The sequence below is a fragment of the Loxodonta africana genome, chromosome 3 (genome assembly GCF_030014295.1).
Source record: "Loxodonta africana isolate mLoxAfr1 chromosome 3, mLoxAfr1.hap2, whole genome shotgun sequence".
Taxonomy (NCBI): domain Eukaryota; kingdom Metazoa; phylum Chordata; class Mammalia; order Proboscidea; family Elephantidae; genus Loxodonta; species Loxodonta africana.
The window spans coordinates 74,412,497-74,425,053 of NC_087344.1; the positions used below are offsets into that span (position 1 = coordinate 74,412,497).

Sequence of the window (12,557 nt, forward strand, 5' to 3'; positions counted from 1 at the left end):
TCCCCCAGGGACCATAGAGGGGTGATTCATGGGGTGGCCAGGGCATAGCAGGCCCCAGCTGTGCCCAGATTGTGGAGGGCAGGAGGGGGGCGACTGAGGGTTGTTTGTGTCAGGGGAGGAGGGGTTGAATAGCCAGAGGACTCAGGGCTGTGGACGCCAAGCCACGTCATCTCCTACCCCTCCTCATGTGTGGGCCGGTCAGAGAGGCCCCATTGTCAGAGGGGCAGGCCCACCCAGGCTGGAGGGGAAGTGAGAACCGAGAGGGGCCACCTCCAAGCTGGGAGGGCCCATAGACCTTCCCTCACACTGCACTGGTAGGGAAATTGAGGCCCAGAGAATGGCGAGGACTTGCTCAAGGCCACCAAGCTATGTAGTGACAGGGCTGGGACCAGAACATTTCTCCGTATCTCCCCGTATTGAGATGCTGGTGCCATTTCTGGTAGGAAACAAAGTCCCAGTGGTGATCTTCAACCTTGGCGGAAGTTATGTTCATAAGCTCCTTCCTCTCCCCACTTCCTCTGAAATCTCTCTGGTCTTGGCATCCATGGAGTGAGAAATTAGAGCTAAATTAGAGCTAGGTCCATGCAGAAGCCACACTGACTACACCTTCTGTGGGGTCCTGAAGAACAGAATGGGGCATGGAGTTCCCAGTGCTCTGACACACGAGAGTCACGGAGGCCACACTAGATTTCATCCTTTTCTTCCAAGCAATAATATCTTTTGGGATTTTCATGTGCCTACCTTTTACTATTGAGAAGCAGGGAGGGGGAGCGGCTAATCCAGGAGTGTCTTGAGCACAGGGAACTGGTCTTATTTATCTCCGTGTTCCCAGTGCTCGACACAGGGCCTGGCTGTTAAATTGGATGAGTGGATGGTGGGTAATTGGATAGGTAGATGGGTAGATGTTCGAATGGGTGGATAGATAAATGGTTGGGTGGGTAGAAGGCTGAATGGACAGTTGGATGGATGGGTGGCTGGGTTGTTGAATGGATGAGTAGGTGGTTGCAGAATGGGTGAATGGGTGCATGAGGGAATGTCCATTTTATATATCGAGGTCCAGAGATGACAAATAACCCAAGGATGAGAAGGGGGGTGAGGCCTGGAGCCCTGGGCTCCAACTTTGAGGCCAGTTTACCCTGTGGTGTGGTTTGGTGTGACAGGGTTGGGGTGGAATCAGAAGTTGGGACCCAAAGGAATCTACAGCCAGACCAAGTCCTGTGGTAGGTGGCACCACAGGGTCTAGGGATCTTGACCCTGAATTGACTCTTCTGTGTTGGGGCTGAAGGAGGGGACAGCAGGGTCACTGGTGGGAGGGTGCTGAGCAGGGCAGAAAAAGGCCTTCAGGCAAACCCCTACTCATTCTTCATGCCCACCCTTTATGAGGCCTTCCCTGACCCCCTGGGTGCTGTCTCCCCAGAACCCAGCCCACAGCCTTAGTACTCAGGAGGGGTTCAGTGAACATTTGTTGGATACATGGGTTGGCACAAAGAGACAGAAGCGAAGAATGGTTTGGGAGGCTGCACCTGTCACTAACTTTCTGGGTCATCTTGGGCAAATTGCTCTATATCCTTGGGCCTCAGTTTCCTCATATGTGGACTGGGGATGATGATCTTGAGCCTTTCCATCTGGAGTGGTTTTGAGAGTGAAGGGAAATAATTCTGGGGAAAGAAAAGCGGTAGGCATTATTTTTCGATACTGCTTCATCCCAGCAATAATATAATAATATTATATCATACATATAAAAGTATTTTTATAGTTAACATTTAATGTGCTCTTACAGGGTGCCAGGCACTCTTCTAAGTGTTTACCTTTATCATCTCTCATTTAATCCTCACAGCAATCCTACAAGGCAGGTACTATTATTGTCTTTACTTTACAAATGAGGAAACTGAGGCATGGAGCGCTGAAGCAGCTTGCCCAAGGTCACATGGGTAGTAGGTAGTCCAGCCCAGATTAAAACCTGAGCTACTCCAGGGTCTGCATTCTCAGCCCCTATATGTGTCTGCTCAATATGTGGCAGCTCTGAATGGCTTGATTAGAAGGGCTTCCTGGCCTTGTTGATGATACTAGGCAAGTCATCCAACTTCCTTGAACCTCAAGAGATTAACCTGGCTGTAGGGTGGAAGAGATCCTAGCCAATTAGCTCTAACACCTTTGGTCCCCAGCTTCTATCCCCAGCCCACTCCTGAATTCCGGAACTTCCCCTGCTCTGGGCACATACTGAAATCCTGAACACCACTGTTGGTCCCAGCAGGGGATACGAAAAGTCCACGGGCCAGGGAGTTAGATAAAATGGGTTTTATCCCAGGTTCCATCACTAAGTGGATTGACACAGTGGCTGCAGTAACGGGCTCAAGCATAACAATGATTGTGAGGATGGTGCAGGACTGGGCAGTGTTTCATTCTGTTGTACGTAGGGTTGCTATGAGTCAGAACCGACTTGATGGCACCTAACAACAATATCACTAACTGGAGTCCCTGAATGGTGCAAGTGGTTAACGTGTTTGCTGCTAACTGAAAGGCTGGTGGTTCAAGTCTGCCCAGAGACTCCTTGGAAGAAAGGCCTGGCAATCTACTTCTGAAAAAATAGCCACTGGAAACCCTATGGAGCACAATTGTACTCTGACATACATGGGGTTGCCATGAGTTGGAACTGTCTTGATGGCAAGCGGTGCGGTGTCAACTAGTGGTGCCACCTTGAACAGGTCACTAAACCTCTCCAGGCACTAGTTTCTTAATCTGTAAAATAGAGATAATTAATGTGAGATAATAAAGATAAACCACAAAGTGCTGGGTAAGTACTATGTTAGAGAGCCTTGGATAGGGCAAGGCCTATGGTATGAGTTCATTAAAAAATAAATTGAACCTGTTGCTGTTGAGTCGATTCTGACTCATGGCGACACCGTGTGTCACAGAGTAGAACTGCTCCGTCAAGTTTTCTTGGCTGTAATCTTTATGGAACCAGATCACCAGGCCTTTCTCTTTTAGGGTGTTGCTGGCCAACCTCTCTTAGGTTAGTAGTCTAGCACAAACTGTTTGCTCTACCCAGGGACCTTGAAAGTTTGTTACATTTTGGTTTGCTTCATTCACTTGTCACTTGAACTTCCCTCATTCACAGTGCCCTGCCCAGGACCCTATAACAAAACAGCTTTCATTCATTGATCACCTACTTATGCTAAGCACTATATAGGTGTACATTGTTCCACTTAATTCTCAAAATAACCCTATAACATAGGGACCACCATTGTCAGCATATCAGGAAACTGAGGCACGGAAAGGGTAAGTAGCTGGCCTAAGGCCACACAGCTGATAAATGGTAAAGCCAGGATTTGTACTTGGGTCTGTGTGATGCCACAGGCCCATGTGCTTCCCCATTCTGCACTCTGCCTCCCCCGAGACAAGGAGAGCTTCCTGAGGGACTTTGATGAGAATGAGAGAAGGCAGGTGACCCACAGCTGGAGGGCCAGGTCTCCCTATGAGCTGCTTGGGTCAGCTCTGCCAGGTTCCGAGTAGACGGGGCACCCCCTCCCCAGGCCTGTCCAGCCCTTGGGAAAGGCCAAGGGGGGCGAGAACATTCCACCTCAAGCATTGAGAGCAGCAGCAGGGCCGCATCCAGGTCTGCTCTGGCTCTCCCTCCTGTTCAGAGCTGAATAATCAGGAGTCTTTGAAGAAGGATTTCTGAAAAGCCATCAGGAGTGAATCATTGACTTAGGTAGGCGATGAATCAACGGGGAGTTCATAAAACGGCAAATGAATTGGGTGTGAGAGCGACGGAGCCACGGCTGTTCCCCAGAACCCTCTGGGGACAGAGAGCAGGGAGGAAAGAAATAAAAATAACACGGGGCCTTCCGCCTGCTACAAACCTGAGTCAGCCCCTCCTTCCATGTGGAAAGACAGAGTGGGACAGAGGGATGAGACTCGCTGGTGGGTGCCGAGGGGCCAGAGGGAGGCTGCTGGGGTACTCCTAGCTGCCTGGGTCCAGGCTGTGGGTGTAATTAGCAAATGCCTTTTTTCCCTTCTTTTCAGGAGCCCTCACAAGAAAGAACACTGATTTTGACGAACACCCAAAATAATGTGAGATCAGGCACCATGCATTATGCATGAGGTCTGATTTAACATGAACATTATTTCTTGTGTACGAGACCATATGCCTCCGTGCTGTCTCTGCGGCCTAGGAATACCCAGACCCACCCTGGCCAGGCGCCGCAGCAGAGACATGTCCACTGGTGTATGTGTGTGGGGGGTGGGAGTTGAGGCACAGCCTCCAGGGACTTAGCTTATTTGAGGAGAGCCCACTCAGATGCCTGGTGGTGGGTGGGTGGTAGGAGGTGGGTCATGCCCCTGGAGAAACACCAGGGAGCTCGGGGTAGGTGTGATGGTGTGAAAGTGCCACTGTGTGTGTGTCTGTGCGTGTGTGACATCAGGAGCCCGTGACTAGGTGATGCAGCGCAGGCTCATATGCATGGCGACGTGGGTGCCTGTGCGTAGCTGAGGTTTTGCTGCAGGAGATGGATGGCGGCAGGAACAGATAGATCTAATTGCTGTGTGTGTTTGTATATATACACGCATATGTATGTGTGGGGGTGTGTGTTTAAAAAATAAGATCACACATACATACAAACACACAGCCTAACTTTAATTATCTGAACGGAGCAGGAAGAGATCTGGGTGGAGCTGGGACAATGACGGGCAGGGATGTGTTTGGAAAGCGGTTTGTGGGGGTAAGCACTTGGAAATCCTAAGAGAAAGGGACCTCATCAATGCTACAAAGGATGAGTGTGTGTGCTTAGCCAGGTGCCAGGTACCTGGTGACTCCGGGGAGCTCAGTGCCAAAAGACCAGAAAGCTGGAACTGGACAGCCAGAACGTTGGTGTGGCCATGGGTGTGTAAGCATGTGAGTCTGTGTGTGTGTGTGTGTGTGTGAATGAGTGAGTTGGCAAGAGTTTTAGCAGGCTTGAGAAGAGGAGTGATGATGATGAGTGTGAGGGGGAGAGAGACAGAGGAGGTGGTGAACAAATGGTGGTGAATTTCCGAGAGTGGCTGTGCAAATGGGTGTGGTGGTAGATTTGAGAGGGAAGGGTCATGGGCAAGCATGTGTGTGTATGTGTGCACGTGTGCGTGTGTGTGTGTGCGTGGAACAGCGTTGCTTCCTTTGGAGGCTAAAGTTGTCTCAGCTCTAGCTGGACTTCTTCAGCGGACTAGCCACCTTGAAGCTGATTTGTCTGGTGGGGAACGCTCAGTACCGAGATGGCCCTGGAGTCTGCTGCCATGTCCCAGCTCAGGGACCAATAGAGGGCAGTCCTCCCACATGGAGGCCTTGGAGGTGGCAATAGGAACTCTGAATGGTTGGTCAAACACTTCCTCCAGGGTCTTCAAATAAGCCAGGCAGGGACCAAACCGATGGTTCCAGCTGCCTCTGGCCTCAGTCGCTAAACTGGTGCTCTGGATTGATGATTGTTTTTGCTAAGCTTAGGAGAAGCAGCTGTGCCAGATGCCGAACTTCCTTTCTTTCCTCTCCCTGTTCAGGTGAGGGCCCCAAGGAGGAAGGCAGAGTGGATCTGGATGTGCTATTGGGAGCTTGCCCTTCCCACATGCGGGCCCAGAGCCTCTCCAGAAGAAGCTGAGTTCCAAACAGCTCAAGGTGGGCAGCTGTGGTTGGGGCTTGGCTAGTCCTGTGGACACCTAATCGAGGCCTGGGGTCATGGGGTGACTAGGCTTGTGCAGGACCTAAGCCACCCAGAACATAAGCTAGTGCATCTTCCTGGGATAGGAGGTGTGGGAGAATATAGGTGTCTTTGGGGCTCTAGTAGAGGCTGTGTCTGGCACAGTCAGGCTCCTTACTCAGGGCAAGACACCTTCTGGGTTTGCCTTGATGACCACGGGCGACCACAATAGCCACCTTCCTTCCCACATTAGTCAACCTCCACCCTGCAAATGCTCTCCTAGCTCAAAGCATTAACAGTGTAGCATGGATTCCCTCCCCAGCCTACTCTGCAAGCAGCTATGGATTTGCACACACAGTGGTACACACACGTATTTGTACACCAACATGCAGAGGTTCACATGGGGAGGGTAAAGCTCTGACTACCAGAATATGTGGCTAAATTGACCATAGAAAATAATTTTGTTTAAATGAGAATGGAAGGGAGGTGGGATCAGAAAATTCCAAACCTGCTAGCGACAGCTTTGGCTTCCTCTGAAGTCAATGCGAGGGACAGCTGCCTCTCTTGAACGAAAGAAAGTCTGAGGTTCTCATGAGCAAGCAGGTACATACACATACACATGAGGTGTAGAAACCAAAGTGGAGCCGAGCTAACTCCTTCTCCACTCTCTAGTCTATCCAGGGAGTGAGATTTGATGGGACAAAATATTTCTCTCCCTATGGTTTTCATCTTACAAAGTCAAACTTGCTGAGGTTCTTCCTGTTCATCCCTAGGCTGGAGAAGGGGGGAAGCAGCCCCATGCTTCATGTGACCAAGGGATTGGTCACTGAAGGTAGCAGTTCCAGGCTGTTGTCTCACTAAGCAAAATCCTCACAAAGTGCAAGATTGTCTTCTACCCTTTTTACCACTTTTTGTTTTTTGTTCTACTCCTCAGCTGCTGCTGGTTCTTGGGAGGCCGCTTTGTTTTGTTGTTTTTGAGTTGACTTGCTTAAATAATAAACCTACCCTCTTGTGCAGGATTAAGCAGACAATTAGGAAATCAATCAATCAATTCGTGTCAGCTGCAGGCTGAGCTAGTGAAAGGCCCCGTCCTTCCAGTCGCCCTTACCAACCTCAAAACCTGCTGAGGCTCAGAGTGGGGCGCAGGCAGTGGGGGAGCTCTGAGCTTCATTTGCTTCCATTTCAGGGCCCTGAGGCTGAGACAAATCCAGGAATGGAGAAATTAGGAGGGAGTGAGGGGAATGTGCGACTGCTTCGAAGTTGCGTACTTAGGGGAAGGGGAAATGAGAGGTCAAGGTAGGGTGACAGCAGCTCCTGGCCACGTGGCCAACATGCCGGCCAGTTCCCAGTTTCTTCTTTAAGAAGCACCAGTGGGAGGCTCACTGGCCTACCAGCATGGGGAACAGCAGGGATGCTGGTGCCAATTACAGGGCTAATCGCTCACTAGGCTGGACTGAAGGAGGGAAATGAAAAAAACCAAAGTAGTGAGCGGCTGAGCCTTTGAAGACAGCAGCGGCCTTTGCACTTGCAGACAATTCCCCCCAAGACTGAGGAGCAGAGGCCAGAAAGTCATGAGGAACTCACAGCATGGCACAGTCATCCTGAGCCCAGCACCCAGCCGGGGACCACCACCTCGGTGGCAGAAGAACACCTCTCTGGGCACCCCAATGCCATTGTTTGAGCCAAGGCCTCTCCCTGGCCTGGGCTTGGGCAGTGTCCCTGGTAGGAGCCAACATACCCCCTTACGAGGGCTGTAACCTTCTCCCCTGCTAAGCAACTGTGCCCTTGCACCTTGGCTCCACGAAGAGTAAGAGAAACCTCATGCGGTCCCCTGAGAAGGGAAAAGAACTGCATTTTATGGGGTCAATAGAAAGAGCTGTTTTATTTGTATATTAAAGACTTGCTTTAATTTAAACCCCCTCCCCCCAAAAAATCTCAAGATCTTGACTGGGATACTGGTAGTCTTGGGCTTTGGACCTGGAATCGGATCTGCCTCCACCCATCCTGACCCTCGGGGATACTGTTGCTGAAGGCTTGAGAAGGGACTGTATCTACCGCTTCCCGGAGGCCAGTCCTCCAACAGGCAGATACATCACTCTCCGTGGGGTTCTTGGGTGCCCACCCCTGGAGAGATGCCATGTATTTCTTGTGGCACAGTTGTTTGTACCCCACTTCTCTCCAAGAGAAGTTGGGGCAGGTGGCTTGTTGAAAGAGAAGTAGGACTGGCTTTGCCCAAGCGAGTAGGCAGGGCTCCCTCCCCAGGCTGACTTAGCTCCATGAAACCACTGGCCGGATCTCTATCTAAGTCCTTAAAACTCTGCATGGATTCTGGTGGGCTTGGGTATCATTTGTCTGTGGGTACAGAGGCAGCTGCGGCAGGCTGGCAGGCCTGAAAAGGGTTCCAGCTTCCCCAGGACTCAGAACAGTGCAGTTGGCTCGGCCCTACACATGGAATTGCAAAGCGAAACTAACATCATGGGTTGGGTGTCTGGCAGGGGGCACAGAGATGCCAGGCTGGTAGTCCAGCCCCGGCAGGCTTCTCCTTGGCCAAAAAGGGCAGTTGAATTGTGCCTGAGGAATGGCTGACCCCAGCTTGGTGTGGTGTCTGTCGTTCACTGTCCCAGGCCCTGGTCTGGTCTTGGGAGAGTCGGTTTATAGGATGAGGGCACGAAGCAGCTTCACCTTCCCTAAACACACTCACCTGGGGCAGGGGCCCAACTGTACCCTAAGTAACAGGCGGTCTGGTCCTAATACTGACCTGGAAAGGTCTGTGTGGTCACCTTCCTCCAACATCTCCCCAACTAGGGTCAGAAATTTAGGACAGGTGAACCAGGAAATCCCATCACTTCACCCCACAATCAACCCAGCCCTGGCAGTAAAGAGGACAGGACACAGCCCTGGGGTACATGTTTATGTGAGTAATAAAATATTTACTATAACATAAATATAAAGGGAACTTCCCAGTCTACATTTTTTGCAATAAAGATACAAAGAGAATGCACCAAAACATTGTTCCAAAAAAATAATAAAAATAAAATAACAAAATTTAAATTCAAACTGTAACAAACAGAACAAGACATGGAGAATAGGGGAAGCTCCAAACACATTCAGAAAATAAATAGAGATGGGTCAGAAATCCGGAAATCATATTAAAATGCCTTTTTCAGATTAGTTGTGTACAAAATCCTTTAGGATGGGGTGTGAAGGGGCAACCCAGAAAGCCAAAAATAAAAACCAAGCACAAAATGTTTCTTCTCCCCGCCAGTGTGTACATATCTCACATATTTACATGGTTCCCACCTCACCCCAAACTTGGGTAATTTCTCTCTTCACCTCCCTCAGCATCCCACATCTCAGGGGGTCAGCGGCCCGGAAAGGGAGCCGAGTGAAGTTGCAGGGAATCAGGCAGAAGGTTCTCAGGGAACGGCTGATTTCTACAGCTGGTTAAAACATCTCTCCAACTTTTCCAAGTTTCTTTTGCTAGTGGCCAGCAGGGCAGGGCCCCGCGGGGAGTGGGAGCCCTGCTGTGCGGTGGTCAGTCTGCAGCGGGGCAAAAGCCCGTTCCCATCCGGGTGTGTGTGGGATCGCAGACCCCTCCGGCGTGGCCGGGAACCGAGCCGGGGCTCGGATAAAACGAAACGAAAAAACGAACACTCCAATGTTTTTGTTTTGCTTTTTTGAGGGAGGGTAGGGGAAGGTACCGGGAAAAATAAATTAGGCTAGATTAAAGCTTTGGCTATTTCCTGCTTTATACACAGACGCGGCTCTCGCGGCCTCCCCTCCAGGGCCCGGATAAATACAGTATACAGCGATTTAAATTAAGGGCGCGGGCGGAGTTAGAAGGACCCCAGGAACCAAGAGGCTCCGCGAATAAATAAAAACCTTAAAAAACCAAACCCGGACTAAGGTGAAAGGGGTGGGGTGCATCCTTAGGGGAGAGAAAAGGCGTGGAGCGAATAAAGTGACAGCCCCCCGCCCTTTACCCGCAAGCCCGGGAGTCCGCGCCGGGTAGAGGGGATGGGGAACTCTCCTCACTTCGTCCTCTCTCCCGAGGAATCCCTGACCCCGCACCGCGTTACCTGTCGCTGTGGGGAGGTCGCTGCCGGGATCCGGCCCCGAACAGCCCGGGGGGCAGGGGCGGGGATCGTCGAGGGGATGGGGATAGGGAGCAGGCGTCGGGCAGAGTGCCCGGGGTGAGTTGGCGCGTTCCGGATCTTCGCTCCTCTCCCCGAGTCTCGGGCGCCGCAGCTTATCGGCGAAGCTGTCTTCGCCGATCGCCGGAGAGGGTCGTCCGGGTGTTTGGTTTTGTTCGAAAGTTTCTGGGCTTTTTGTAAAATCCAAAGCAACCGAACAAAAAGAGTCCAGGCCGCGCGAGCGGGCTGCGTGCCCGCGCCTCGCTGCGCACCGGCGGGGGCCCGGCCCGCGGGGTCACTGCACCGAGCCGGGCAGTGTGTGGTGATGGTGGTGGTGCAGGGCGGCAGGCGGGGGCGGCGGGGGTGCCGAGGGCGGCGATGCGCCACCCCCACCCGGCCCTAGCTCGCCGGGCGCATAAACGTCGTCCATGGGAGGGTGGCCGGTGCCGGCCGCCGGGGTCATGCGCTTCTCCTTCTGCCGCCGGTTGCAGAACCAGACGCGCACCACCTCCTTCTCCAGCTGCAGGCTGTCAGCCAGGCCCGTGATCTCGTGCGCCGAGGGCTTGGGGCACTTGAGAAAGTGGCTCTCGAGCGCGCCTTTGACCCCCACCTCGATGGACGTGCGCTTCTTGCGCTTGCGGCCCTGCGCCGCGATCTTGTCCAGGTTGGTGGGGCTGCCGCTGGACGAGTCGGTCTCCTCCAGCCACTTGTTGAGCAACGGCTTGAGCTTGCACATGTTCTTGAAGCTCAGCTGGAGGGCCTCGAAGCGGCATATCGTGGTCTGCGAGAACACGTTACCGTACAGTGTGCCCAGCGCCAGCCCCACGTCGGCTTGCGTGAAGCCCAGCTTGATGCGCCTCTGCTTGAATTGCTTGGCGAACTGCTCCAGGTCGTCCGAGCTGGGTGCGTCCTCGTCCGAGTGCTCGCCCACCGACGAACCGCCGCCGCCTGCGCCCGGGTGCAGGTGCGCCGCCGCCGCGTGCAGGCCGCCCGCGTGTGCGTGTCCGTGTGCGTGTCCGTGGGCGCCCAGGTGCGGCGGCGGCGACGGCTCCAGCTGCGCCTCGTGGCCGTCCTCGTGCAGCGCGTGGTGCATGCCCGGTCCCGCACCGCCGCCGCCCGCCGCCAGCATCCCCGCCAGGCCGCCGCCGCCGCCCCCAGGGTAGGCCGCCTGCGCATACAGCCCGAGCGGCTGGGGCTGATGACCCCCGCCAGCCCCTGGCGACGGCGACATGGCTGGGCCCAAGTGGTGCGCCGTGCCGCCCTGTGCCCACGCCGCGCCCGCATGGGCGGCCCCTTGGTGCACCAGGCGAGCGTGGAAGCCGCCGCTGCCACCGCCGTCGTCTCGGCCAGTGCTGCCACCGCCCGCCTTGCCGTGTTCCAAGTGTGGGCCGCCGGCCCAGTCGCCACCGCCGCCTCCTCCCGTGGGTAGCCATTGGGGGTGCGCTAGGCCCACGGGGTGGCCCGCGCCCGCGCCCAGCCACTCGTGGTGCATCAGCTTCTGCACTTCGCGGTACGCGGCGCCCGCGTGCAGCCGCTCGGCGGCCGCTGCCGCCGCTGCTGCCGCCGCGGCGTCCGGGTGCATGAGCGGCCCAGTGCCCCCGGCTCCGCCGCCGGGGCCCCGCGGCAGGTACTGCGCGGTAGTGGCCATGCCGCCCCGCGCCCTGCGCCGCGCCGCCGCCGCCGCCGCCGCCGCTGCCGCTCTGCTCCGTCTGCGGACCCCGCCGCCGCGCTCCGCGGGCTTAAAGCCGGGACCCGCTCGGCGCTCCGGAGCCCCACCCTACCCGCCGCCCATTGGCTGCCCGCGGAGCCGCCTCCCGCCCCCCCTCGGCCCCGGCCCCCGCCCCCCGCGCCAGCCTGCCGCTCGGCCCGGCCGCCCGGAGCTTGCCATTGGGCCTCGCTCCCGGGGTCCCGCGCGCCGGCCGTGCTGATTGGCTGCTGGGGCTTCATTCACTGCCCCTACAGTCAGCGTACACTCTCACGCCTCGGGGGCGCGGCCGCCACGTGGGGAGTGGCGCGGGGGTGGCACTGGGACCGCACCCCCTCTCATCCTGGCTGCGTGGGCCCGGCTTTCCCTCGGCAATGGAGATTCCGAGCCCGGGCAGTCCAACACTCCGCGCGTGCCTAATTCCCTCCTGGGTCCCGCCGGGGCGTCCAGAGGCAACGGCTGGGATTGCGGGCTCCGGGAGGCGCTCGGGCTCCGAGAAGCGGCTCAGCCCCGCTTTCCTCCCTTCTCAGTACCGCTGCCGGCGGGTCAGGATTCCCGCGGGTCTCGGCGGCTGCGAGCGGGAGGCGGTGCGGGTCCCCAGCTCGGCTCTGGTACGGCTGCTTACCTCGCCCGCGTCTCCTCCCGCAGTTTCCAGGGGGCACAGAGCTCTTCTCCGCGCCTCCCCGGACCGGTCTCGGTTTTCCTTGTTCTCCCTCTAGACCCAACGTCACAACTCCGCCGGACCTCCGCGGTCCCGAGAGCGCGCGGCGCGGACAGAACTGGACCGGCCCCGGCTTCACTCCTCGAGCACGCACCGCTTTCCCCGGTACCTCGGCCCAGGTGAGTACCGCGTGGACGGCTGGGAACCGGCGGCGGGAGGCAGCGGTGCTACGGGAAGATAGGAAGCTCCTGTATCCGGGCTGCGTTCCGGGGTCCGGAATGAGAGGACTTCGAGGTGGAGGCTGTGGCTCCAGGGAAAACGCCCTTGGCTGGGATGGTGGACACTGGGCCGAGGGGTACCTGTCTCGCGCCGCTGAAGCCTTCTCGCCCTTTCTC

At 55.7% G+C, this 12,557-nt stretch overlaps 1 protein-coding gene across 1 annotated transcript; it reads right to left on the minus strand.

Annotated features, from left to right (window-relative positions):
* Positions 1–4,631: 4,631 nt before the first annotated feature.
* Positions 4,632–11,444, minus strand: POU3F1 (POU class 3 homeobox 1). The gene has a single exon (XM_010595226.3). The coding sequence runs from the start codon at positions 11,442–11,444 to the stop codon at positions 10,092–10,094; it is 1,353 nt and encodes a 450-aa protein (XP_010593528.2). The 3' UTR covers positions 4,632–10,091.
* Positions 11,445–12,557: the final 1,113 nt, after the last annotated feature.

Coding starts and splice junctions, on each gene's coding strand:
- POU3F1 (XM_010595226.3), bottom strand. CDS start 11,444: ATGGCCACTACCGCGCAGTACCTGCCGCGGGGCCCCGGCGGCGGAGCC.